Raw genomic sequence first — 27,684 nt, 5'->3', positions numbered from 1 at the left:
TTGCTATGGTCAGTCATGGTGTTTTTGGTTTGTTCTTTTGGGGAGGTTATGGTTCCTTGTTTGCTGTTGTTTCTTGTGGGTATACGCCTATGCCTTTGCTTTGAAGAATTACTTATTTATTCCCATTTTCTCTTTCTGGCTTTTTAAAAAAAAAAGATATATATTGCAAGTATTTATCACTGGTTTGCTGCTTTTTTGGGGGGCCTCTCGGTGGCTCCTTAAGCCCTGGTTGACCTCACCTCTAGTAAATGATGAGAGTGCTGCTTGTCTGGAATTGGGGAGGTCTCAAAGGGTTTATCCCAGCAGTGTGGGAAGGCTGGCCAGGGATTTGGGCCAAAGGATTTGGGAATGAATGTTCCTTCTACATCGTGGTCTTGCTGAATAGCCACTCTGATTTGGCATCTCCTTGGTCAAGTTACAGAGTTTTCAGGGCTGGGGATGGTAGTTTTACTTTTCTTCTTTGTCTCTGTCTGTCGTTGGTAATATTTCTCGCTTTAGGCAGTCACAATGCTTCCTGAGAGTTAAAGCAAGTACAAGTCTCCTGTCAAGGAACCCAGCATTGTGGGAAAGCTGGTTGACCCCCTCATTCTCACTTTTTGCAGTGTAGAAATTTGGAGTTGGGGGAAGATTTTCTTCTGCATGTTTGTGGCAGGACAGAATGTGGGGAGGGGCATCATGGATGTGGAAATTCAATTTTCCTACCATCTGCCCGGAGTCTTTTCACTTCTTTGGGGACCCAGAGAAGTGGAAAAACTCCGGGCAGATGGTAGGAAAATATGTCCCATCTTTATATTTATGTTCTGGGTTGTTGCTGGTGAAAATCTCAGTGCTTTGTATTTAACTTATGAGAAGAGTGCCACTATAGTGAATTTGGTATCCACTGGGAGTTGTGGTTTAAAACAAGAAATAACCACCTAATGCCTTAATAGGTACTTATTATTAAGCTAATCTAATTTTTAAAAATATTTAAAGAAGTTTACCCTGAGCCAAATATGAGCGACCAAGGCAATTGGGTTTCAGTTTGGTTTTATACATTTTAGGGAAGTCAATACATGGGAAGTATACATTGGTTTGGTTAGCAAAGGTGGGGGACAACTTGAAGGAGGGATGTGTGTGTGGGGCGCTTACAGGTCATAGATGTATTCAAGGTTTTCTGACTGGCAATTGATTGAAAGAGTCAAGTTATTATTATCTAAAGATCTGGAATCAATGGAAAGGAGTGTCTATGTAAAGAGAAGGGGCTTGGAGACCAAGGTTCTTATATGAAATCTCATAGGTGGCTACCCTTAGAAACAATAGATGGCAAATGTTTCCTGTTTAGACCTTTAAGAGGTGCTGGACTCTCAGCTAATCTCTTCAAGGTTGGGAGGAAAGGGGAAAGATCTAATGATGTTAATTACATTAATAGAAGTTATTTACAGATGCAAATCTCCCCAGTAAAAGATGGCTTTGCAGGACTGTTTCAAAATATGGCAAAGAAACATATTTTGGGGTCAAATATTTGGATTTCTTTCTTTATCTGTCATGTGATGTGATGCCAGAGTCAGGTTGGAGAGTAAGCATGTTATATAGGGTTAAATAAAATGTGTCTATTTAGATTTTATGGTTTATAGGGCATGTCTTCCCAGGCTCCTTAAATAGGAATTTCAGCAAGAGAGAGAAAAGGTCAGAGTTTAGTCCTCACTGGGATAGCCAGATTACTAGTTTACTCTAGAAGTAACCCCTCCCTCACTTTGTTTCTTGCTACATATATATCTAACTACCTGTTTGCTTGAGAATTCCAAAGGCTAATCTTGAAACAACCCAGGCAGGAAGCAGAGAGGGTGGTTGCAATTTTCTCCCTTCCAGGAAGAAATTGGAGCAGTTAGTCTATAACCAGACCCCTGCAGAGATGACACCAACCAGGCTTGTGGATGGTCTGTTACTCCAGCTAGCCATCAGAAAGCAACAAGAAGACCTACACCCCATGCCTCTCCTGTGCATCATTTCCATACCACCTTTCCCCTTAAACATCCTCTAGGCGGCTTGAGATTGTGAGATGGCTTTTGAGACTTAAGTCTTGCCGTCTCACAAGCTGCTAGCACTTGAATATATCTGTTTCCTCCCAGCAAACCTCACGTTTTGGTTAACTTTTATTTTAGGTTTAGGGGTACATGGGCAGGTTTGTTATATAGGTAAACTTCGCATGTCATGGGTGTTTGGTGTACAGATAATTTTATCACCTGGGTAATAAGCATAGTACCCGATAGGTATTTTTTCTGATCCCCTTCCTCCTACCACTCTCCACTCTCAAGTAGGCGCCAATGTCTGTTGTTACTTTCTTAGGATCCATGTGGTCTTGTTGTTTAGCTCACCCTTATAAGTAAGATCATGGGGTATTTGGCACTAGCCATTTGGATAATGGCTTCCAGCTCCATCCATGTTGCTGCAGAGGATATTATCTAATTATTTTTTATAGCTATGTAGTATTCCATGGTGTATACGTATCACATTTTCTTTATCCAGCCCACTGTTGATGGGCATTTAGGTTGACTCCATGTATTTGCTATTGTGAATAGTGCTGCAATAACCATATATGTGCATGTGTCTTCATGGTAAAATGATTTATATTCCTTTGGGTATATACCCAACAATGAGATTGCTGGGTCAAATGGTAATTCTTTTTTAAGTTCTTTGAGGAATCACCACACTGCTTTCCACAACTAATTTACACTCCAACCAGCAGTGTGTAAATTTTCCCTTTTCTCCTCAAACTCACCGGCATCTGTTATTTTTGACTTTTTAATAGTTGCCGTTCTGACTGGTATGAGATGATATTTTATTATGGTTTTGGTTTGCACTTCTCTAATGATTACTGATGTTGTGCATTTTTTGTATGTTTGTTGGCTACCTGTATGTCTTCTTTTGAAAATTGTCCGTTCATGTCCTTTGTCCCCTTTTTAATGGAGTCATTTTTCCCTTGTAAATTTAAGTTCCTTATAGATTCTGGATATAATACCTTTGTCAGATGCATAGTTTACTAATATTTTCTCCCAATCTCTAGGTTGCCTGTTTACTCTGTTGATAGTTTCTTTTGTTATGCAGAAGCTCTTTTGTTTAGATCTCATTTGTTAGTTTTTGTTTTTGTTGAAATGGCTTTTGGCATCTTTATCATAAAGTCTTTGCCAAGTCCTATGTCCAGAATGGTATTTCCTAGGTTATCTTCCAAAGTTTTTATAGTTTTGGGTTTTCATTTAAGTCTTTAATTCATTTTGAGTTGATTTTTGAATGTAGTGTAAGGTAGGGGTACAATTTCAATCTTCTGCATATGGCCCAGTTATTCCACCCTCATTTTTTGAATGGGGAGTCCTTTCTTCATTGCTTGTTTTTGTCAGGTTTGTTGAAGATCAGATAGTTTTAGGTGTGCAGCCTTATTTCTGGCTTCTCTATTCTGTTCCATTGGCCTAGGTGTCTGTTTTTGCACCAGTACCATGCTGTTTTGGTTACTGTAGCCCTTTAGTATAGTTTTAAGTTGGGTAGTGTGATGCCTCTAGCTTTATTCTTTTTGCTTAGGATTGCCTTGGCTATTCTGACTCTTTTTTGGTTCCTTATGCATTTTAGAATAGTTTTTTCTATTTCTGTGAAGAATGACATTGGTAGTTTGATAGGAATAGCTTTGAATCTTTAAATCGCTTTGGGAAGTATGACCATTTTAACAATATTGATTCTCATTATCCATGAGCATGGAATGTTTTCCCATTTGTTTGTGTCATCTGATTTCTTTGAGCAGTGTTTTAAGGTTCTCATTGTGGAGATCCTTCACTTCCATAGTTAGCTATATTCCTAGATATTTTATTCTTTTAGTGGCAGTTGAGAATGCGATTGCATTCCTGATTTGGCTCTTGGCTTGGATATTGTTGTATAGGAGTGCTACTAATTTTGTATATTGATTTTGTGCCCTGAAACTTTGCTGACGTTATTCATCAGCTGAAGGAGATTTTGGGCCAAGGCTATGGAGTTTTCTAGATATAGAATCATGCTGGCAAACAGGGGTAGTTTCACTTCCTCTCTTCCTGTCTGGATGCCCTTTATTGCTTTCCCTTGCCTGATTACTCTTGCCAGGACTTCCAATATTGTGTTGGATAGAAATGGTGAGAGAGGGCATCATTGTCTTGTGCTGATTTTCAAGGGAAATGCTTTCAGCTTTTACCCATTCAATATGATGTTGGCTGTGGTTTTGTCATAGATAGCTTTTATTATTTTGATGTATGTTCCTTCAATGCCTAGTTTATTGAAGGTTTTTAACATGAAGAGATGTTGAATTTTATTGAAAGTCTTTTCTGCCTGTATTGAGATAATAATGTGGTTTTGGTTTTTAGTTCTGTTTATTTGGTGAATCAGATTTATTGATTTGCATATGTTGAATCAACTTTGCATCCCAGGGATAAAGCCTATTTGATCATGGTGGATTAGGTTTTTGATGTCCCTCTGGAAGCAGTTTGCTAGTATTTTGTTGAGATTTTTATATCTATGTTCATCAAGATATTGGCCTGAAGTTTTCTTTATTTGTTGTGTCTCTGCCAAGTTTTGGCATCAGGATGATGCTGGCCTCATAGAATGAACTGGGGAGGAGTCCCTCCTCCTCAGTTTTTTTGAATCATTTTAGTAGAAATGGCACCAGCGCTTCTTTATATATCTGGTAGAATTTGGCTGTGAATCTATCTGGTCCTGGGCTTATTTTGGTTGGTAAGCTTTTTGTTACTAATTCAATTTTGGAAATCATTATTGGTCTGCTCAGGGATTCAGTTTCTTCCTGGATCATTTTTGGGTGGTTGTATGTGTCCAGGAATTTATCCATTTCTAGTTTGATGTACTCATTTCTAATATAGATTTTCTGGTTTGTGTGCATAGAGGCGATCATAGTAGTTTCTGATGGTTATTGGTATTTCTGTGGTGTCAGTGGTAACATCTGCTTTGTCATCTCTAATTGTGTTTATCAGGATCTGCTCTCTGTTTTTCTTTATTTGTCTAGCTAGTGGTCTATCTTATTAATTTTTTTTATAAAACTGATTTCTGGATTTGTTGATCTTTCATATGTTTTTTTGTATCTCAGTTTCTTCAGTTCAGTTCTGATTTGGGTACTTCTTACTTTTTGCCTGCTTTGGGGTTGGTTTACTCTTCTCTTCTTCTTCTAGTTGTGAGGGTAGGTTGTTAATTTTAGATCTTTCTAACTTTTTCATGTTGGGCATTTAGTGTTATAAACTTCCCTCTTAACACTGCCTTAGTTGTGTCCTAGAGTTTCTGGTATGTTGTATCTTTGTTCTCATTAGTTTCAAAGAACTTCCTAATTTCTGCCTTAATTTCATTGTTTACCCAAATGTCATTCAGGAGGAGGTTGTTTAAATTCCATGTAATTGTATGGTTTTGAGTGATTTTCTTAGTCTTGATTTCTATTTTTATTTTGCTGTAGTCTGAGAGTATGGTTGGTATGATTTTGATTTTTAAAAATTTGCTAAGGATTATTTTATGGCCAGTTAGATTTTTTTGGAGTATATGCTATGTCGTGATGAGAAGAATGTATATTCTGTTGTTTTTGGGTGGAGCCTTGTGTAGTGTCTATTCGTCCACTGGTCAAATGTTGAGTTTAGGTGCTGAATATCTTTATTTTCTGCCTCAATGGTCTGTCTAATACTGTCAGTGGGGTCTTCTGTCTAATAGCAGTGTCCCACTATTATTGTGTGTGGGTCTAAGTCTCTTTGTAGGTCTTTAAGAACTTGCTTACCCTGGGTATCAATTTGCGTGGTCCTATGTTGGGTGTGTATATGTTTAGAATAGTTAAATCTTCTTGTAGAATTGAACCCTTTACCAATATGTACTGCCCATCTTTACCTTGTTTGATCTTTATTCACTTAAAGTCCATTTTGCCTGAAATTAGGTTTGAAACTCCTGCTTTTTCCTGTTTTCCATGTGCATGGTACATTTTTCTGTCTTTTTATTTTGAGCCTATGTGGATGTCATTGCCTGTGAGATGGATCTCTTGAAGATAGCATACCATTGGGTCTTGCTTCTTTTTCCAGCTTGCCACTCTGTACCTTTTAATTTGGGCATTTAGCCCATTTCCATTCTGTGTTAATATTGGTATGTGTGAATTTGATCTCGCTATCATGTTGTTAGCATTTGATTGCCTGAAAAGGATCTTATTTCTTTTCCATGTATGACATTCAGTTTGGCTGGATATGAAATTCTTGGCTGGAATTTTTTTTCTTTAGGAATGCTGAATATAGGCCTCCCCCCTGCCCCACCCCCAATCTCTTCTGGCTTATAGGGTTTCTGCTGAAAGGTCCACTTTTAGCCTGATGGGTGGGGTTCTTTTTGTAGGTGACCTGCACATTCTCTCTAATTGCCTTTATCATTTTTTCTTTCATGTTGACTTTTGAAAATCTGATGATTATGTGTCTTGGGGATTATCTTCTTGTGTAATACCTTTCAGGGGCTCTGTGTATTTCTTGGATTTGAATGTTGTCCTCTCTAGCGAGGTTGGGTAAGTTTTCATCAATGATACAGTGAAATATGTTTCCCAGGTTGCTTGCTTTTTCCTCGCCTCTTTCAGGAATACCAATAGGTCATAGATTTGACCTCTACCTAACCCCAAATTTCTCAGAGATTTTTTTTTTTCATTTTTTTCTTTGTTTTTGTCTGATTGATTTATTTTAGAGAGCCACAGGGGTGGATAGAGTTGCTCGCCCTGCTTTCTGGTTGTTTCCAGGGCAGCAGGAGGCAAATTCAGGCAGAAGTCGGACCACTGCGCTAGAAGCTCTAGCAGGCGTGGCTCACCTGGCTACCAGAAATGAGGGTAGGTGGGGATGCCTGGTCTATAGTCTAGATGCTTCCTGGGACAACAGGAAGGTGCGCCCTCTCGCTGAGTTTAAACAGAAGCATGGCCACTGGCCTGGAAGCTCTAGAAGGTGTTGCCAATATGGGTTTCAATGGGAGGGGTGGGTGGAGTCACCTGCTCAGCTCTCTGGGTATTTCCTGGGAAAACAGGAGGCTGCACCCTCCAGCTGAGTTCACACAAAAGCAGGACTGCTGGGCTGGAAGCTCTAGCAAGCCTCACCTGCCTGGCTACCAGTGGTGGGGGTGGGTGGAGTGGCCAGCCGAGTTTGGCCCAAAGTGGGCCTGCTAGTCCAGAAGCTGGCCTTGAGCCCCATCTGGCAAGAAGACATGGATAAATCGTACAGCTCCCAGGCACTGCAACTGTGGTTTTTACTGAGGCAGTGATATTGGTACTGGTCTGCCCTTGGGCCCCAGGCTTGTAGAGGTCCCCGTGGATGCAAGAGTTGCCCCCACAAAATATCCCAGTGGCTCTTCCTTTAGTCTAGAAATGTGGTAGCGTTGATGGGGGCCCAGGGGATTTCTCCTATTCCCAGTCTTGCACAGGTTCCTGTGGAGAGCTGAATCCCCCTAGGGGCTCTCACCGTTTCCCATGTTGGAAAATGGTTCACTTACTCAGCCTTTCCCATATTGGAAGGTTCTCCTGGCTCTGCACTGAGCCCGGACATGCTGGTGTCCCACCTCACTCATCTCTGCTCTTTGTGTTACCCTGCTGCCTTGATGGATCATAACATGGTTTCTCAGATGATCGGCCTGCAGGGTCAATGTTTACTAGCCTCTTTTGTTTCTGATCTGTGAGAATGGTGCATATGAGATGCTTCTAGTTTGCCATCTTGTCCAAACCTCCGAAAATTTTTAATAATTTTTAATTGTTAATTTTTTCCCTTACTTTCTTGTATAAAATGATCTTGTATTGGTGCGCAGGCGCCTGGCAGTTATTGGTCTCACCATGGAGTGGAAAGTGATTGTGCTCCAGGCCCAAAAGTAAAGGACCATACCCAAGAAGGACAAAGCCCAAAGGAAATCTGAAACTCAGCACCGAGGCTCTGCTTTCCACTCCGAGAGTGATCTACCAGAGCAGGAAGAGGAGATTCTGGGATCTGGTGATGATGAGCAAGAAGATCCTAATGATTATTGTAAAGGAGGTTATCATCTTGTGAAAATTGGAGATCTATTCAATGGGAGATATCATGTGATCCAAAAGTTAGGCTGGGGACACTTTTCTACGGTATGGTTATCATGGGATATTCAGGGGAAGAAATTTGTGGCAATGAGAGTAGTTAAAAGTGCTGAACATTACACTGAAACAGTACTAGATGAAATCCGGTTGCTGAGTCAGCTCGCAATTCAGATCCTAATGATTCAAATAGAGAAATGGTTGTACAACTACTAGATGACTTTAAAATATCAGAAGTTAATGGAACACATATCTGCATGGTATTTGAAGTTTTGGGGCATCATCTGCTCAAGTGGATCATGAAGTCCAATTATCAGTGACTTCAACTGCCTTGTGTCAAAAAAATTATTCAGCAAGTTGTTACAGGGTGTTGATTATTTACATACTAAGTGCCGTATCATCCACGCTGACATTAAACCAGGGAACATCTTATTGTCAGTGAATGAGCAGTACTTTTGGAGGCTGGCTGCAGAAGCAACAGAATGGCAGCAGTCTGGAGCTCCTCCGCCTTCTGGATCTGCAGTCAGTACTGCTCCCCAACCTAAACCAGCTGACAAAATGTCAAAGAAGAAGAAGAAGAAATTGAAGAAGAAGCAGAAGCGCCAGGCGGAATTACTAGAGAAGCGAATGCAGGAAATTGAGGAAATGGAGAGAGTCGGGCCCTGGGCAAAAAAGACCAAACAAGCAAGGAGAATCAGAGAGTCCTGTTGAAAGACCCTTGAAAGAGAACCCACCTAATAAAATGGCCCAAGAAAAACTTGAAGAGTCAAGTACCATTGCCAGGATCAAACACTTATGGAATGTGATACAGAGGGTGGTGCAGCAGAAATTAATTGCAATGGAGTGATTGAAGTCATTAATTATACTCAGAACAGGAATAATGAAACATTGAGACATAAAGAGGATCTACATAATGCTAATGACTGTGATGTCCAAAATTTGAATCAGGAATCTAGTTTCCTAAGCTCCCAAAATGGAGACAGTAGCACATCTCAAGAAACAGACTCCTGTACACCTATAACATCTGAGGTGTCAGATTCCATGGTGTACCAGTCTTCCTCAACTGTAAATTAGTCATTCAGTGAACAGTACTTTAGCCAACTTCAAGAAAGCATTCGGTCAGAGATACCCTGTGAAGATGAACAAGAGCAAGAACATAATGGACCACTGGACAACAAAGGAAAATCCATGGATGGAAATTTTCCTGTTAATTCCCTTGAGCCAAAAAATGCAGAAAAGCTCAAGGTGAAGATTGCGGATCTTGCAAATGCTTGTTGGGTGCACAAACATTTCACTGAAGGTATTCAAACGAGGCAATATCATTCCTTGGAAGTTCTAATAGGATCTGGCTATAATACCCCTGCTGACATTTGGAGCACGACATGCATGGCCTTTGAACTGGCCACAGATGCCTATTTGTTTGAACGTCATTCAGGGGAAGAGTACACTCAAGATGAAGATCACATTGCATTGATCATAGAACTTCTAGGGAAGGTGCCTTGCAAGCTCATTGTGGCAGGAAAATATTACAAAGAATTTTTCACCAAAAAAGGTGACCTGAAACGTATCACGAAGCTGAAACGTTGGGGCCTTTTTGAGGTTCTAGTGGAGAAGTATGAGTGGTCTCAGGAAGAGGCAGCTGGCTTCACAGATTTCTTACTGCCCATGTTGGAGTTGATCCCTGAGAAGAGAGCCAGTGCCACCGACTGTCTCTGGCACTCTTGGCTTAACTCCTAAGCCCCTGCCCAGCACCACAGCAGAGATCACACACTGACCCTGAGCCCTTCCCCTCCAAGCATTTTCCTCTTCCCTTTTTAGGGTGAAGCTCTTTCTTCAAGAGTTTCGAGATCTTTTTTTTTGGTAATCCAACATGTTCATTTGGGTTTGCTTACTTGACACTGTGGAGATCCCCACAGCCATTGGGCATCCTAGGTGAATTTGGCCTTGGTTGGGCTCTACCAAAGACTAATGGACTGAAATGTGAAACTGCCTCTTGCCCTGTACCTTTCCTTCCCATTAGGACATCCTTTAAATTATAAGCATCCTTTTTGAAAAGAGCTATGAAGGTGTATGAGCCCATCCTTTTATTCATTGACTCTAAGAGTCAAATTTTCTAGTGCATATTCTATTGCCTGCATGAGGATGAGGAGGGGAAAGGGTGTTAATTCTATGTACAGCAGAGACATTAAACTTGCTGTGTCCAGGCTGCATCATCTTCCTGGACTATTTCTGTTGTTCTCTAAGTTCACATTTTTTCCTGCAACTTTTAAGCTACTATCTTTTTTAGTTAGCTGTATGAACACCATATTTGGGTACCATTTTATCACTGTTCAAAGCACTGTCAAATTCCTTTCATCCTTTAATAGTTAAGATCTTTGAATCTTTAGTCTGATTTTTAATGTAAGCAAAAACAGAACCATTGAATAGTAATTTCTTGAGAACCTCAGGTGTTCTATAGACAGTCCTTTCCTATATGTCTTCTATTACCCTAAGACCAGAGTTATTTTGGTTGGCTGTTTTGTTTTATTTTTTGTTTTTGTATCCGTGGGTGGCACTTTACTCATTGCACTTGAGTTTATTGCCCTATAACTTAAGGATCAGGATGATGGTAGAACAGAGATCTGGGTTTCAGAGCTTTCCCATTTAAGAAAAATAGATCTTGAGATTCTGATTCTTTTCCAGACAGTCCCTGCTTTCATGTACAACCTTTTCTTTACCTTGCCCAAAATTCTGGCCTTGAAGCAGTTTTCCTCTATGGCTTTTCCCTTTCTCATTTTCTCAGAGGCTCGAGTCTTTAACCCCAGTGGAAAGAACCAAGGGGAGGGGTGGGATGGCACTTTTTTTTGTTGGTCTTGTTTTGTTTTGTTTTTTTGGTTGGTTGGTTGTTTCTTAAGATTAGCCATTCTCTGCTGCTATTTCCCTACATAATGTCAGTTTTTAACCATAATTTTGACATGATTGAGATGTACTTGAGGCTTTTTTGTTTTAATTGAGAAAAGACTTTGCAATTTTTTTAAGGATGAGCCTCTCCTAGACTTGACCTAGATATTACATATTCCTCCAGTAATATTGAAGAGCAAAAGGGGCAAGATTGGGGTCACAGCCACTTCTTCAGCATGGACCAAGTGGGCCTTGGGGATTACACATTCTCGAAGTGGCTGTAGGACTCAAATTTACAGAAAACCACAGAGGTGCGACTTGAGGCTCTGCTGCTAGCAAGCCACCAGTGAGGCTGCTGGGTAACCACCTTTCTATACAGGAGATTGGAATCTACTTTGTCATTTATCCACCAACAGTGACAAAGGAAAAGTGGTGCCATTATGCAATCCATTTAATTCATAAACATATTACTCTGAGTAACTGGCCGGCCATCCATGGGATCCTTCATTGGGTACTCCTGAAATCAGACATGTTCCTGTAGAAAGAATTCTAAGTTAGGCTTCCTATGCACCTATCAAGAATCAAGAGAATAGATTGTATCAAACAATGGCAGGGAAATCCTTTAGCAATTCTAATCCACTTTGGGTTTTCAGCTGTTTTTACATCTAAAGCAATAGACTAGAACTGAATTCTCTTCTACATTGTAAAATCACAGTTGTGGAATTACAGGAATTCTGGTGATATTAAGGTGAAATAACAAAACACACAGAAGGCCCTATTTTAACAGTTGACACGACAGTAAATTTTGAGAGAGAGAGAACCTGTAACTTCATTTTGGAAATGCTCCTCCACCAAATAAGGGCTTTTCCCCCTATTGTTTAAGGAACCAGTTGGATTGAAAGATGTGGAAATAGGCAGCTGTAGAGCTTGATCTTCCAAGTACCCCATGTACCTTTATTCAGCTTAATTATAATACTGTCAAATTGCCATGATCTCACTAAAGGATTTCTATTTGCTGTCTATTAAAAATAAAGCCCCGAATACATTTTTATTCTTTCTACTGAAAAAAAAAAAATGATCTTGTACTACACAGCAGCTCAAGAATACTTTAAAACGTGATTAGTTCTGCTATAATGTTTGTTTGAAATGCAAACTTGTTCCAACTTAATTGAACAATTTGAGCATAGTTTGAATTTCACATGTGCTTAAGCAGTTTCATCTGCAAAAACAATGAGTGAAAGCAGAAGGGCTGGGTACAGTGTCTCACGCCTGTAGTCCCAGCACTTTGGGAGGCCGAGGCAGGTGGATCACCTGAGGTCAGGAGTTCAAGACCAGCCTGATCAATATGGTGAAATCCCATCTCTACTAAAAATACAAAAATTAGCTGGGTGTGGTGGCAGGCCCCTGTAATCTAAGCTGCTCAGGAGGCTGAGACAGGAGAATTGTGTGAACCCAGGAGGTGGAGGTTGCAGTGAGCTGAGATCGTGCCACTGCACTCCAGCATGGACAACAGAGTAAGACTCGCATCTCAAAAAAAAAAAAAAGAAAAAAGAAAAAAAGCAGAAAGCAACTTTCTCCATCTACCTTGGTTCACCTGTGTATAGTATGCCGCACCAGCCCGCATCTGGTTGTATGACATTTTAATTTCAGATAATTTCCTTCCACTCTGCAATAACTCACAAGTTGCAACCTATTCAATGCTCACTTTCACAAACAAGTTTCAGGTCTTTCTCAAAATCAAAGTCTATATTTCTCATGTATTCTTAATCATTTAACTGTGTACTATAGTACTGTTTTTCTTAGGTTTTATTTTTAAAATATATCACCTACAAGGTTTTTGCAAGATGTGCACCTAACCCATTTCCCCCATACATCCTGTAGGTTTTATTGCGTGTTTTTGCATAGTGAGGTGATTTTCAGGAAGGCATATGCCACAGTGTAACATAATTGATTGTAGTTGTCAGAAAAATTTAAATGTTTTAATATGTATTAGCTTATATACAACTTACACCACATAAAGCACTATTACAAACAGACCAGATGTGTCATTTTGTTTTGCTTCTATGCAGATAATTTTTCTTGAAACATTGTATAGTGACTCTTAGAGTAAAATGTACATTAACAATATATATTTCATATTTTTCTATAACTTATTGTGTTTTCAACCCTTTATTTCTGCTTATATAAAATTATACAGAAAACTAAGCCTACAAATAATCGAACAAAGAAAGCTGCGAAAACTGTGAAGAAAAAAGACAAAGGAAAATCTGAGGATTCAGAAAAGTAAGACATAAAGATACATGTTAATCTTTTTTTTGTTAATTTAATTTTCTTTTTATACAAACAATTTAAAGTCAAATAAACATAACTTATGAATAAGCTTTTGAAAACATAAAATTGGCAAACACATGCTTTCATAAGCATACCAGTGTATGATTATGGGATAAAGCTAAAAAGGGAAGAACAAAGAACCAAAAATGGACTGGAAGAGGAGATTGAACCACAATACATTCAGAAATAGGTAAACAGAATTAAATCTTTAATTTTAGGAAAAAAGCATTTACATTGTTTCTTTAATGGTCTAGCTCATGCTTTGTAATTTGTTAACTCCACAGTCTTGGCTGTTCTTTTCTACTATACTTATTAATTGTATTATTCTTATAAAAAGTTATTTATTTTTTGTGTATGTGTATTATTATAAAGTAGCATTTTTAAGTAAATATTTTCTTTAGTATTATAAAATAATTATTGCATTTGAATTTGCCTGGTTAAACCCTGATATTAAAATATTTTTTAAAAGGAAACTATGAAGTCAAACTTTATAGAATTCCACAAATCCTGAAAAGAAATTCATGGGACAAATGGCTTTGACCTTTAACAAAAAATCACCCAAGAAGAAAAAATGACCAATATACTTTGAATATCTGTCTTTTCACATCTTAATCATACCAGTGAGAAGTTAGCTTGAGAAATGTTATTCAGTTATTTGTAATTTAGCCTGTATGAATTTTATGTCTCTTAGAAATATGAATTTTTTTTAAAAACTTCATTATTTTAAAATGGTTTAAAAAGTCCTCCTCAAGAAAGCAAAGTGGTGATGCACTTAAAAATATCATGATGCATTTTAAAACATTTTATGTTACAGGAAGATTTCTCCAGAAAAAGAGTTTAAAATAAAAGAAGATTTGGATCAAGTACAGGTAACACACCCACTCTCTGTATGCATCAATATTTGATTAATACTTGCTCTGATAGTCATATGTAGAGAAACATTATTATGTATGGGTTTATAGGTATATATATCTGTGTGTGTGTAGGTGTCTCTGTGTGTGTGTGTGAACTAAAATTCTTCCTGAGATAATGTCTTTCTTGTTGATGGACTCTTCTCATCAAGGTTCAGAAAACAAAATGGCAAACCTGGGCATATTTGTGTCAATATTATGAAAATTACCATGGTTTAAACAACTATAGAGGAAAGAACATCATATTGGGAGTCAGAACAGCAACTTACTGGTTATATGACTTTGGAGAATTTCCTTTAACCTATTTGAATTTCAAATTTTTCAAAACGTTTGTAACCCAAATGTATAACACAATAGCTACTCTATTTGTCTTAAAAAGGTATAAATATTTCACTCTACAAGCCAGAAGAGAGTGGGGGCCAATATTCAACATTCTTAAAGAAAAGAATTTTCAACCCAGAGTTTCATATCCAGCCAAACTAAGTTTCATAAGTGAAGGAGAAATAAAATTCTTTACAGACAAGCAAATGCTGAGAGATTTTGTCACCACCAGACCTGCCCTACAAGAGCTCCTGAAGGAAACACTAAACATGGAAAGGAACAACCGGTACCAGCCATTGCAAAAATATGCCAAAATGTAAGCACCATCAATGCTAGGAAGAAACTACATCAACTAATGAGCAAAATAACCAGCTAACATCATTATGACAGGATCAAGTTCACACATAGCAATATTAAACTTAAATGTAAATGGGCTAAATGGTCCAATTAAAAGATACAGACTGGCAAATTGGATAAAGAGTCAAGACCCATCAGTTTGCTGTATTCAGGAGACCCATCTCACGTGCACATAGGCTCAAAATAAAGGGATGGAGGAAAATCTACCAAGCAAATGGAAAACAAAAAATGGCAGGGATTGCAATCCTAGTCTCTGATAAAACAGACTTTAAACCAACAAAAATCAAAAGAGACAAAGAAGGTCATTACATAATGGTAAAGGGATCAATTCAACAAGAAGTGCTAACTATCCTAAATATATATGCACCCAATTCAGGAGCACCCAGATTCATAAAGCAAGTCCTGAGAGACCTACAAAGAGACTTAGACTCCCACACAATAATAATGGGAGATTTTAACACCCCGCTGTCAACATGAGACAGATCAATGAGACAATGTTAAAAAGGATATCCAGGAATTGAACTCAGCTCTACACCAAGCGAACCTAATAGCCATCTACAGAACTCTCCACCCCAAATCAATAGAATATACATTCTTCTCAGCACCACATTGCACTTATTCCAAAATTGACCACATAGTTGGAAGTAGAGCACTCCTCAGCAAATGTAAAGGACAGAAATTATAACAAACTATCTCTCAGACCACAGTGCAATCAAACTATTACTCAGGACTAAAAACTCAATCAAAACCACTCAACTACATGGAAACTGATCAACCTGCTCCTGAATGACTACTGGGTACATAACGAAATGAAGGCAGAAATGAAGATGTTCTTTGAAACCAATGAGAACAAAGATACAACATACCAGAATCTCTGGGACACATTTAACGCAGTGTGTAGAGGGAAATTTATAGCACTAAATGCCCACAAGAGAAAGCAGGAGAGATCTAAAATTGACACCCTAACATCACAATTAAAAGAACTGGAGAAGCAAGAGCAAACACATTCAAAGGCTAGCAGAAGGCAAGAAATAACTAAGACCAGAGCAGAACTGAAGGAGATAGAGACACAAAAAACCCTTCAAAAAGTCAATGAATCCAGGAGCTGGTTATCTGAAAAGATCAACAGAATTGATAGACTACTAGCAAGACTATTAAAGAAGAAAAGAGAGAAGAATCAAATAGACACAATAAAGAATGATAAAGGGGATATCACCAGCGACCCCACAGAAATATAAACCACCATCAGAGAATACTATAAACACCTCTATGCAAGTAAACTAGAAAACTTAGAAGAAAGGAATAAATTCCTGGACACATACACTCTCCCAAGACTAAACCAGGAAGAAGTTGAATCCATGAATAGACCACAGGCTCTGAAATTGAGGCAATAATTAATAGCTTACCAACCAAAAAGTCCAGGACCAGCTGAATTCACAGCCGAATTCTACCAGAGGTACAAGGAGGAGCTGGTACCATTCCTTCTGAAACTATTTCAATCAATAGAAAAAGAGGGAATCCTCCCTGACTCATTTTACGAGGCCAACATTATCCTGATACCAAAGCCTGGCAGAGATACAACAAAAAAAGAGAATTTTAGACCAATATCCCTAATGAACATCGATGGAGAAATCCTCAATAAAATACTGGAAAACCGAATCCAACAGCACATCAAAAAGCTTATCCACCATGATCAAGTGGGCTTCATCCCTGGGATGCAAGGCTGGTTCAACATATGCAAATCAATAAATGTAATCCAGCATATAAACAGAACCAAAGATGAAAACCACTTGATTATCTCAACAGATGCAGAAAATGACAAAATTCAACAGCCCTTCGTGCTAAAAATGCTCAATAAATTCGATATTGATGGAACATCTCTTGAAATAATAAGAGCTATTTATGACAAACCCACAGCCAATATCATACTGAATGGGCAAAAACTGGAAGCATTCCCCTTGAACACTGGCACAAAACAGGGATGTCCTCTCTCACAACTCCTATTCAACACAATGTTGGAAGTTCTGGTCAGGGCATTCAGGCAGAAGAAAGAAATAAAGGGTATCCAGTTAGGAAAAGAGGAAGTCAAATTTTCCCTATTTGCAGATGACATGATTGTATACTTAGAAAACCCCATCGTCTCAGCCCAAAATCTGCTTAAGCTGATAAGCAACTTCAGCAAAGTCTCAGGATACAAAATCAATGTGCAAAATTCACTAGCATTCTTATACACCAATAACAGACAAACAGAGAGCCAAATCATGCGTGAACCCCCATTCATAATTGCTTCAAAGAGAATAAAATACCTAGGAATTCAATTTACAAGGGATGTGAAGGACCTCTTCAAGGAGAACTACAAACTACTGCTCAATGAAATAAAAGAGGACACAAACAAATGGAAGAATATTCCATGCTCATGGATAGGAAGAATCAATATCGTGAAAATGGCCATACTCCCCAAGGTAATTTATAGATTCAATGCCATCCCCATAAAGCTACCAATGACTTTCTTCACATAATTGGAAAAAAACTGCTTTAAAGTTCATATGGAACCAAAAAAGAGCCCACATTGCCAAGACAGTCCTAAGCCAAAAGAACAAAGCTGGAGGCATCATGCTACCTGACTTCAAACTATACTACAAGGCTACAGTAACCAAAACAGCATGGTACTGGTACCAAAACAGAGATATAGACCAATGGAACAGAACAGAGCCTTCAGAAATAATACCATGCATCTACAACCATCTGATCTTTGACAAACCTGACAAAAACAAGAAATGGGGAAAGGAGTCCCTATTTAATAAATGGTGCTGGGAAAACTGGCTAACCATAAGTAGAAAGCTGAAACTGGATCCCTTCCTTACACCTTATACAAAAATTAATTCAAGGTGGATTAGAGACTTAAATGTCAAACCTAAAATCACAGAAACTCTAGAAGAAAACCTAGGCAATACCATTTAGGACATAGGCATGGGCAAGGACTTCATGTCTAAAACACCAAAAGCAATGGCAACAAAAGCCAAAATTGACAAATGAGATCTAATTAAACTAAAGAGCTTCTGCACAGCAAAAGAAGCTACCATCAGAGTGAACAGGCAACCTACAGAATGGGAGAACATTTTTGCAATCTACTCATCTGACAAAGAGCTAATATCCAGAAACTACAAAGAACTCAAACAAATTTACAAGAAAAAAACAAACAATATTTCAAAAAATGGGCAAAGGATATGAACAGACAAGTCCAAAAAGAAGACATTTATGCAGCCAACACATGAAAAATTGCTCATCATCACTAGTCATCAGAGAAATACAAATCAAAACTACAATGAGATACCATCTCACACCAGTTAGAATGATGATCATTAAAAAGTCAGGAAACAACAGGTGCTGGAGAGGATGTGGAGAAATAGGAATACTTTTACACTGTTGGTGGGACAGTAAACTAGTTCAACCATTGTGGAAAACAGTGTTGCAATTCCTCATGGATCTAGAACTAGAAATACCATTTGACCCAGCCATCCCATTACTGGGTATATACCCAAAGGATTATAAATCATGCTCCTATAAAGACATATGCACATGTATGTTTATTGTGGCACTATTCACAATAGCAAAGACTTGGAACCAACCCAAATGTCCATCAATGACAGACTGCATTAAGAAAATGTGGCACATATACACCATGGAATACTATGCAGCCATAAAACAGGATAAGTTTGTGTCCTTTGTAGGGACATGGGTGCAGCTGGAAACCTTTATTCTCAGCAAACTATCACCAGAACAGAAAACCAAACACCACATGTTCTCACTCATCGTGGGAATTGAACAATGAGAACACTTGGACACAGGAAGGGGAACATGACACACTGGGGCCTGTTGTGGGGCCGGGGGAGTGGGGAGGGATAGCATTAGGAGATATGCCTAATGTAAATGATGAGTTAATGGGTGCAGCACACCAACATGGCGTATGTATACATATGTAACAAACCTGCACGTTGTGCACATGTACCCTAGAACTTAAAGTCTAACAAAAAAGAAAAAAGGTATAAACGTTTTAAGATGCAACGTAAAACTTCTTCAGAAATTGTTAACTCTATATCTGACTCTGGTTTATGTGATCCCATCAAAGGAATAAAGGTAACCTGTTATTACATTTTGACTTTTGAATTTTTTTTTCTTTTGCTACATGTTAATTTCTTTTTTTGGATTTACATTTTATTCAAAAGATAAATACAAAATTAAGAAAGAGTTCAAATTCAAAGCAAATATGCTTGATATTTCAAAACAATTCTATATACAAAGTACAATAGGAAAAAAACCAAAAGCCCCCATAAATTAGAGTGGCTAGGCACATTCAATTCTGGCAGAAAGAAACTTGGAATTTAATGCAATGTTATTTCTGTTGCCTAGAAACTAAAGCCTTAATTGTCTCAGATATCTTCCATCTCCTTATGGGCATTTCTTGAAGACAACAATGGAGCAAGCTTTTTAATGAACTTGCCATAGTAAAAAACCAGTGATAGATGCCACACTGGAAAGAAGACAACAGTGTAACCTAAAAGGGAGCTACTGGCAGAAATAAAACTAGTTGTACTGATAATATTGAGACCTTTGCATATGTTTAGATTACTGTACAATCTTAAATTATTGTTTATCAACCTTTTGGTCTCACAAATTAAGAATGTACTAGTCAAGAACCAAGGAGTTATGACCAGTTCACAATACTGTTTCCTTCACTTGCCCTTTAGATATAATGGGTCTGGAATTCTCAATGAGTATTACATGGTTTGGGAATTCTGGCAATTTTCCTTCCATGACCTCCCTATACTTACCTCCATTTCAAAATATACAAAGCTGAGTGACAGAGGCAAAAATTAATTCCTAAAGATCCAAAGGGTAAACAATACCTGTCAAATTTGATATGTCTGGGCAGGATGTGGTGGCTCACGCCTGTAATACCAGCACTTTGGGAGGCCAAGGCAGGCAGATCACTTGAGGTCAGGAGTTCGAGACTAGCCTGGCCAACATGGGGAACCCCTGTCTCTATAAAAATACAAAAATTAGCTGGGCATGGTGGCATGCGCCTGCAGTCCCAGCCACTCTGGAGACTGAGGCAGAAGACTCGCGTGAACCCGGGAGGCGGAGGCTGCAGTGAGCCGAGACCGCACCACTGCATGCCAGCCTGGGCAACAGAGCAAAACTCTGTCTCAAAAAAAAAAAAAAAAAAAGTAGCCTCTGGAAAAAATGACGCGTGTTGGTGGGGCAGCCTTAGGCTCTGGTGCAGAAGAGAGAGGGAGAGGTGGAGGAGGGAGAGAGAGAGACCAAAGATTGGGCTGAATTCTACAAGCAGGCAAAACAGCACATCTATCCATTCAGATCACCCTGGCATAACTGTCTCCTGAAAAACATAGCAAGTGCTCTAACTGCTAGGGATAGACTCTAGTTTGCTGTTCATAAAAGGATTCTGTAAGGGTGTCTTTGCTCTATAATTAACAGAGTGTGAGATATAACAGAAACTTTAGATTGTCTTGCTACTCACTGACCTTAAATATTATCCTTCTTTTGCAACTATCAAGTCACTTAAAAATTTTAATCATTGCATACCCTATAAACTTCCTATAAACAACATGTTATTGCAAAATGTTTAAAAAGATGTGAGAAAATATCTGTAGAGTGTGGTATCAGAAAAGGCAGAGCCTTTTCTTTCCCAAATGATTCTTTCCCAAACTGGGAAGTTGGGTTAGAGATAGCTACATGTTAATTTCTTAACAACCATCTAGCTTTATATCACCCATTTCAGTGAATGGCTGGAGTTAAGTGTACAACTATGTGCAAGTGTACAAGTATGTATACACCTGAATGACCCAAGAACTAGATAACATAAACTTTGTAAAAAATGAGGGTACCACATAAAATAGTGAATATAAAATATACTATTTTATGGTATTAGTTTTCTATTGCTGCATAGCAATTTACCACAAATTTAGCAGCTTAAGCAATTTATATTATCTCATAGTTTCAGTGGGTTAGGCATCTGAGCATGGCTTAGCTGTGTCCTATGCTGTAATCAACTTACTCTCACCAGGCTATTATCAAAGTGTTGGCTGGGCTCCATTCCATTATATATCTTGGGAATCCTCTTCCAAGCTCAAGTGGATATGATAAACTTTAGTTCCTTGCAGTTGTAGGGCTGAGGCACTTAGCTTCTAGGGACAGTCTGCAGTTTCCTACCACATGGTCTTTTCCATAGATTGTTCATATCATAGCACCTTTCCTCCTCCCCTTCCTCCTCCTCCTCGTCTTCCTCCTCCTCCTTCTTTCTTCTTCTACAGAGTCTCACTCTGTCACCCAGGTTGGAGTGCAGTGGCATGACCCTAGCTCACTGCAGCCTGAACTCCTGGGCTCAAGCCATCCTGCCATTTCACCCTTCCAGGTATCTAGGACTACAGGCATGCACCATCACACCCTGCTAAGTTTTATGTTTTTTAAGTTTTTTTTAACACCAAGTTCTTGCTACGTTGCCCAGGCTAGTCTTGGATTCCTGGCCTCAAATGATCCTCCTGCCTCAACCTCTGAAATTTTTGGGATTATAGGCATAAGCCACCATGCCTGGCTAGCTCGCTTCTTCTTTTGGGCGAGTGAAGAGTCTCTCTTGTCTGCTAAGACAGAGTTCTAATATAATGTAACTTGATCATGGGAGTGACATCCTCTCACTCTTGCTATATAATGAACCTAATAAAGGGAGTGGCATCCTATCACTTTGCCATATTGGCCAGAAGCAAGTCACAGGTCCCACCCACACTCAGAGGGGCTGGATTATTATATGTAGCATGACCCTAGGGGTGAAGGTTATGGGATTATCTTAGATTTTTACCTGCCATCTTATTTTATTTAAAAAAATTTATTTTTATTTCTGTGGGTACATATATTGGTGTATATATTTATGGGATACATGAGATTTTGATACAGACATACAATGCATAATAATTACATCAGGGTAAATGGGTATCCATCTCCTCAAGCAGTTTTCATTTCTTTGTGTTATAGATAATCCAATTATACTTTCTTAGTAGTTTTTATTATTTATTTATTTTTAAATTTATTTTTCCATAAGTTATGGGGGTACAGGTGGTATTTGGTTACATGAGTAAGTTCTTTAGTTGTGATTTGTGAGATTTTGGTGCACCCATCACCCAAGCAGTATATACTGCACCATATTTGTAGTCTGTTATCCCTCGCCCCCCGTCCCACTCTTGCCCTCAAGTACCCAAAGTCTACTGTATCATTCTTATGTCTTTGCATCCTCACAGCTTAGCTCCCACATATCGGCGATGTTATGAATAAATATTTGGTGCTGCCAAAGAAACAGCACTCGAATATACATTTAATTTTCTCAGCAAGACAATTTTACTTCTATAGAAGGGTGTGACTTGCGGATGGAGCAATGGTGGGAGCACACTTGAACAAGGGAGGGGAAGGGGTTCTTACTCCTGATGGAGGTAGCCCCTACTGCTGTGTCATTCCCTTATTGGCTAGGGTTGGACCGCACAGTCTGAGCTAATTCGAATTGGCTATTTTAAAGAAAGCAGGGGTATGAGCTGGAGTTGTGGAGTGAGTAGTGTGGCAGGAAGGGCAGTTACAGAACAGATAATTCAGGTCAGGGCAGGTGACCAGGGTGACTCAGGATGGAGCAGGTAACCAGGGGTGACTCAAGATGTATCAGGTGACCAGGGAAACATATGTGAACTACTGATTAGAACTGGTGGAAAAGGTTGCTTACTGAAACTAGGGGCAAGGAGAATGAAGAAGTTAAACTTTAAAATGGAGGACAAAGAACTGGGGATCTGAACATCCTGATACACTGGTTCTTTGGAGAGGATCTCAGAAATCATTGTACTTAACAATTTACCTTTGAAGAGTAATTTATTATATCCTACAGTGAGAACATCCGATGTTCGGTTTTCCATTCCTGAGTTACATCACTTAGAATAATAGTCTTCAATCTCATCCAGGTCACTGCAAATGCTATTAATTCATTCCTTTTTATGGCTGAGTAGTATTCCATCATATAAATATACCACAGTTTCTTTATCCACTTGTTGATTGATGAGCATTTGGATTGGTTCCATGATTTTGCAATTGTGAATTGTGCTGCTATAAACGTGTGTGTGCAAGTATCTTTTCTGAATAATGACTTCATTTTCTCTGGGTAGATACCCAGTAGTGGGATTGCTGGATCAAATGGTAGTTCTACTGTTAGTTCTTTGAGGAATCTCCACACTGTTTTCCATAGTGGCTGTACTAGTTTGCATTCCCACCAGCAGTGTTCCCTGATCGCCGCATCCACACTAATGTCTACTGTTCTTTGATTTCTTGATTATGGGCATTCTTGCAGGAGCAAGGTGGTATGGCATTGTGGTTTTGGTTTGCATTTCCCTGATCACTTGTGATGTTGAGTATTTTTTCATATGTTTGTTAGCCATTTGTATATTTTCTTTTGAGAACTGTCTATTCATGTCCTTAGCCCACTTTTTGATGGGATACCTTGTTTTTTTCTTATTGATTTGTTTGAGTTCATTGTAGATTTTAGGTGTTAGTCCTTTGTCAGATGTATAGAATTTGAAGATTTTCTCCACTCTGTAGGTTGTCTGTTTACTCTGCTGACTATTCCTTTTGCCTTGCAAAAGCTTTCAGTTTAATTAGGTCCCAAATATTTATTTTTGTTTTTATTGCATTTGCTTTTGGGTTCTTGGTCATGAAATCTTTGCCTAAGCAAATGTCTAGAAGGGGTTTTCCAATGTTATCTTCTAGAATTTTTATGGTTTTAGGTCTTAGGCTTAAGTCCTTAATCCACCTTGAGATGATTTATGTATAAGGCTCATTCTCCTACATGTGGTTAGCCAATTTTTCCAGCACCATTTGTTGAATAGGGTGTACTTTCCCTACTTTATGTTTTTGTTTGCTTTGTCGAAGATCACTTGGTTGTTAAGTATTTGGCTTTGTTTCTGGGTTCTCTTTTCTGTTCCATTGGTGTATGTGCCTGTTTTTATGCCAGTACCATGCTGTTTTGGTGGCTATGGCCTTATAGTATAGTTTGAAATCAGGTAGTGTGATGCCTTCAGATTTCTTCTTTTTGCTTAGTCTATGGGAGCTCTTTTTTGGTTCCATATGAATTTTAGGATTTTATTTTCTAGTTCTGTGAAGAATGATGGTGGTATTTTGATGGGGATTGCATTGAATTTGTAGATTGCTTTTGGCAGTATGGTCATTTTCATAATATTGATTCTACCCATCCATGAGTATGGGATGTGCTTCCGTATGTTTGTGTCATCTGTGGTTTATTTCAGCAGTGTTTTGTAGTTTTCCTTGTAGGTCTCTTTCAACTCCTTGGCTAGGTATATTCCTAAGTTTTTTTTTTTTTTCCAGCTATTGTAAAAGGAGTTGAGTACTTGATTTGATGTTCCACTTGGTTGCTGTTAGTGTATAGAAGAGTTACTGATTTGTGGACATTAATCTTGTATCCGGAAAGTTAGCTGAATTCTTTTATTAGTTCTAGGAGCTTTCTGGAGGTGTCTTTAGGGTTTTCAATGTAAACGATTGTCAGCAAACAGTGACAGTTTGACTTCCTCTTTAACGATTTGAGTGCCTTTTATTTCTTTCTCTTGTCTGATAGCTCTTGCTAGGACTTTCAGTACTACATTGAGGAGGTGTGGTGAGAATAGGCATCCTTGTCTTGTTCCAGTTCTCAGAGGGAATGCTTTCAACTTTTCCCCATTCAGTATTATGTTGGCATTAGGTTGTCACAGATGGCTTTTATTACATTAAGGTATGTCCCTTGTATGCTGTTTTGCTGAGAGTTTTAAGGGATGCTGGATTTTGTTGAATGCTTTTTCTGCATCTACTGAGATGATCGTGTGATTTTTGTTTTTAATTCTGTTTATGTGGTGTATCACATTTATTGACTTGGGTATGTTAAACCATCCCTGCATCCCTGATATGAAACCCAGTTGATCGTGGTGGATTATCTTTTTGATATATTGTTGGATTCAGTTAGCTAGTATTTTGTTAAGGATTTTAGCATCTATGTTCATCAAGGATATTGGTCTGTAGTTTTCTTTTTTAGTTATGTCTTTACCTGGTTTTGGTATTAGGGTGATGCTGGCTTCATCAAATGAATTAGGGAGGGTTCCTTCTTTCTCTATCTTATGGAATAGTGTCAAAAGGTACCAATTCTTCTTTGAATGCCCGGTAGAATTCTGCTGTCAATCCATCTGGTCCTGGCCTTTTTTGCTGTTGGTAGTTTTAAAATTACCATTTCAGCCTCACTGCTTGTTATTGGTCTGTTCAGAGTATGTAATTCTTCCTGATTTAAGCTAGGAGGGTTGTATTTTTCCAGGAATTTATCCACCTCTTCTAGGTTTTCTAGTTTATGTGCATAAAAGTGTTCATAGTAGCCTTGAATTACGTCTTGTATTTCAGTGGTGTCAGTTGTAATATCTCCTGTTTTGTTTCTTAGTGAGGTTTTTTTGGATTTTCTCTCTTCTTTTCTCAGTTAATCTTGCTAATGGTCTATCAGTTTTATTTATCTTTTCAAAGAACCAGCTTTTTGTTTCATTTATCTTTCATATTGTTTTTGTTTCAATTTCATTTAGTTGTGCTCTGGTCTTGGTTGTTTCCTTTCTTCTGCTGGGTTTGGGTTTGGTTTGTTCTTGTTTCTCTAGTTCCTTGAGGTGTGACCTTAGAGTGTCAGTTTGTGCTTTTTCAGTGTTTTTGATGTACACTTTTAGGGCTCTGAACTTTCCTCTTAGCACTGCCTTTTCTATATCCCACAGGTTTTGGTAGGTTGTGTCATTATTGTTATTCAGTTGGAAGAATTTTTAAATTTCCATCTTGATTTTGTTTTTGACCCAATGCTTATTCAGGAGCAGGTTATTTAATTTCCATGTATTTGCATGGTTTTGAAGGTTCCTTTTGGAGTTGATATCCAATTTTGTTTCACTGTGGTCTGAGTGCTTGATATACTGTCAGTTTTCTTAAATTTATTGAGGCACATTTTATGGCCTATCATATGGTCTATCCTGCAGAAAGTTCCATGTGCTGTTGAATAGAATGTGTATTCTGTGGTTGTTGGATGAAATGTTCTGTATACATCTGTTATGTCCATTTGTTCTAAGGTATAGTTTAAATCCATTGTTTCTTTGTTGACTTTCTGTCTTGATGGCCTGTCTTGTGCTGTCAGTGGAGTACTGAAGTCTCCCACTATTATTGTGTTGCTGTCTGTCTCGTTTCTTAGGTCTATTAGTAATTTTTTTATAAATTTGGGACCTCCAGTGTTAGGTACATATGTACTTAGGATTGTGATATTTTCCTGTTGGACAAGGCCTTTTACCATTACAAAATGTCCTTCTTTGTCTCTTTTGGCTGCTGTTGCTTTAAAGTTTATTTGTGGCCAGGCGTGGTGGCTCACGCCTGTAATCCCCACACTTTGGGAGGCCGAGATGGGCAGATCACGAGGTCAGGAGATCAAGACCATCCTGGTTAACACGATGAAACCCTTTCTCTACCAAAAATACAAAAAATTAACCGGGCTGGTGGCGGGCACCTGTAGTCCCAGCTACTCGGGAGGCTGAGGCAGGAGAATGGCGTGAACCTGGCAGGCGGAGCTTGCAGTGAACTGAGATCGAGCCACTGCACTCCAGCCTGGGCGACAGAGCGAGACTCCGTCTCAAAAAAAAAAAAAAGTTTGTTTGATGTAAGAATAGCTAACCCTGCTCGCTTTTGCTGTCCATTTGCATGAAATGCCTTTTTCTACCTCTTTACTTTAAGTTTATGTGAGTCCCTATGTGTTAGTGAGTCACCTGAAGGCATCAGATAGTTGGTTAGTGAGTTCTTATCCATTCTGCAGTTCTGTGTCTTTTAAGTGGAGCATTTAGTCCAATGTTAGTAATGAAATGTGAGGTACTGTTGCATTCATTGTGCTCTTTGTTGCCTGTGTACTCTGGGTTATTTGTTTTTTGCTTTGGCTTTTTAATCTGTATTTTTGTTTTATAGATCCTGTGTGATTTATGCTTTAAAGAGGTTCTGTTTTGATGTGTTTCCAGGATTTGTTTCAAGATTCAGAGCTCCTTTTAGCAGTTCTTGTAGTGGTGGCTTGGTAATGGTGAATTCTCTCACCATTTGTTTGTCTGAAAAAGACTGTATCTCTCCTTCATATATAATGCTTAGTTTCACTAGATACAAAATTCTTGGCTGATAATTGTTTTGTTTAAGGAGGCTGAAGATCAGGCCCCACTCCCTTCTAGCTTGTAGGGTTTCTGCTGAGAAATCTGCTGTTAATCTGATAGGTTTTCCTTTATAGGTTACTTGGGCTTCTGTCTCACAGTTCTTAAGATTCTTTCCTTCATTTTAACTTTGGATAACCTGATGACAGTGTACCTAGGTGAAGATCTTTTTGTGATGAATTTCCCAGGTGTTCCTTGTGCTTCTTGTATTTAGATGTCTAGATCTTTAGCAAGGCTGGGGAAGTTTTCCTTGGTGATTCCTCCAAATACTTTTTCCAAGATTTTAGAATTCTCTTCTTCCTCAGGAAAATCGTTTATTCTGAGGTTTGGTCATTTAACATAATCTCAGATTTCTTGGAGTCTTTGTTTATATATTTTTTATTCTTTTTTTTGTCTTTGTTGAATTGGGTTAATTTGAAGACCATGTCTTTGAGCTCTGAAGACCGTGTCTTTGAGCTCTGAATTTCTTTCTTCTACTTGTTCAATTCTATTGCCGAGACCTTTCAGAGCATTTCACATTTCTAAAAGTGTGTCCAGAGTTTCCTGAATTGTTGAT

The 27,684-nt window shown here is 38.6% G+C and overlaps 1 protein-coding gene and 1 pseudogene across 2 annotated transcripts in view; both read left to right on the top strand.

Annotated features, from left to right (window-relative positions):
* LOC111546657 (coiled-coil domain-containing protein 7) overlaps positions 1 to 27,684 on the top strand; it is a 124,706-nt gene that overhangs the window by 80,116 nt on the left and 16,906 nt on the right. For both annotated transcript variants that reach the window (XM_023218145.3, XM_023218144.3), the window contains exons 13-14: positions 13,125 to 13,210; positions 14,073 to 14,127. In XM_023218145.3, coding sequence (XP_023073913.2) covers positions 13,125 to 13,210; positions 14,073 to 14,127 — 141 coding nt within the window. The remainder of the gene's footprint in view (positions 1 to 13,124; positions 13,211 to 14,072; positions 14,128 to 27,684) is intronic.
* Positions 7,820 to 9,784, top strand: LOC111546655 (annotated as a pseudogene).

This window comes from Piliocolobus tephrosceles, chromosome 9, assembly GCF_002776525.5.
Source record: "Piliocolobus tephrosceles isolate RC106 chromosome 9, ASM277652v3, whole genome shotgun sequence".
Taxonomy (NCBI): Eukaryota; Metazoa; Chordata; class Mammalia; order Primates; family Cercopithecidae; genus Piliocolobus; species Piliocolobus tephrosceles.
This window is presented reverse-complemented; position numbering and strand designations above follow the sequence as displayed.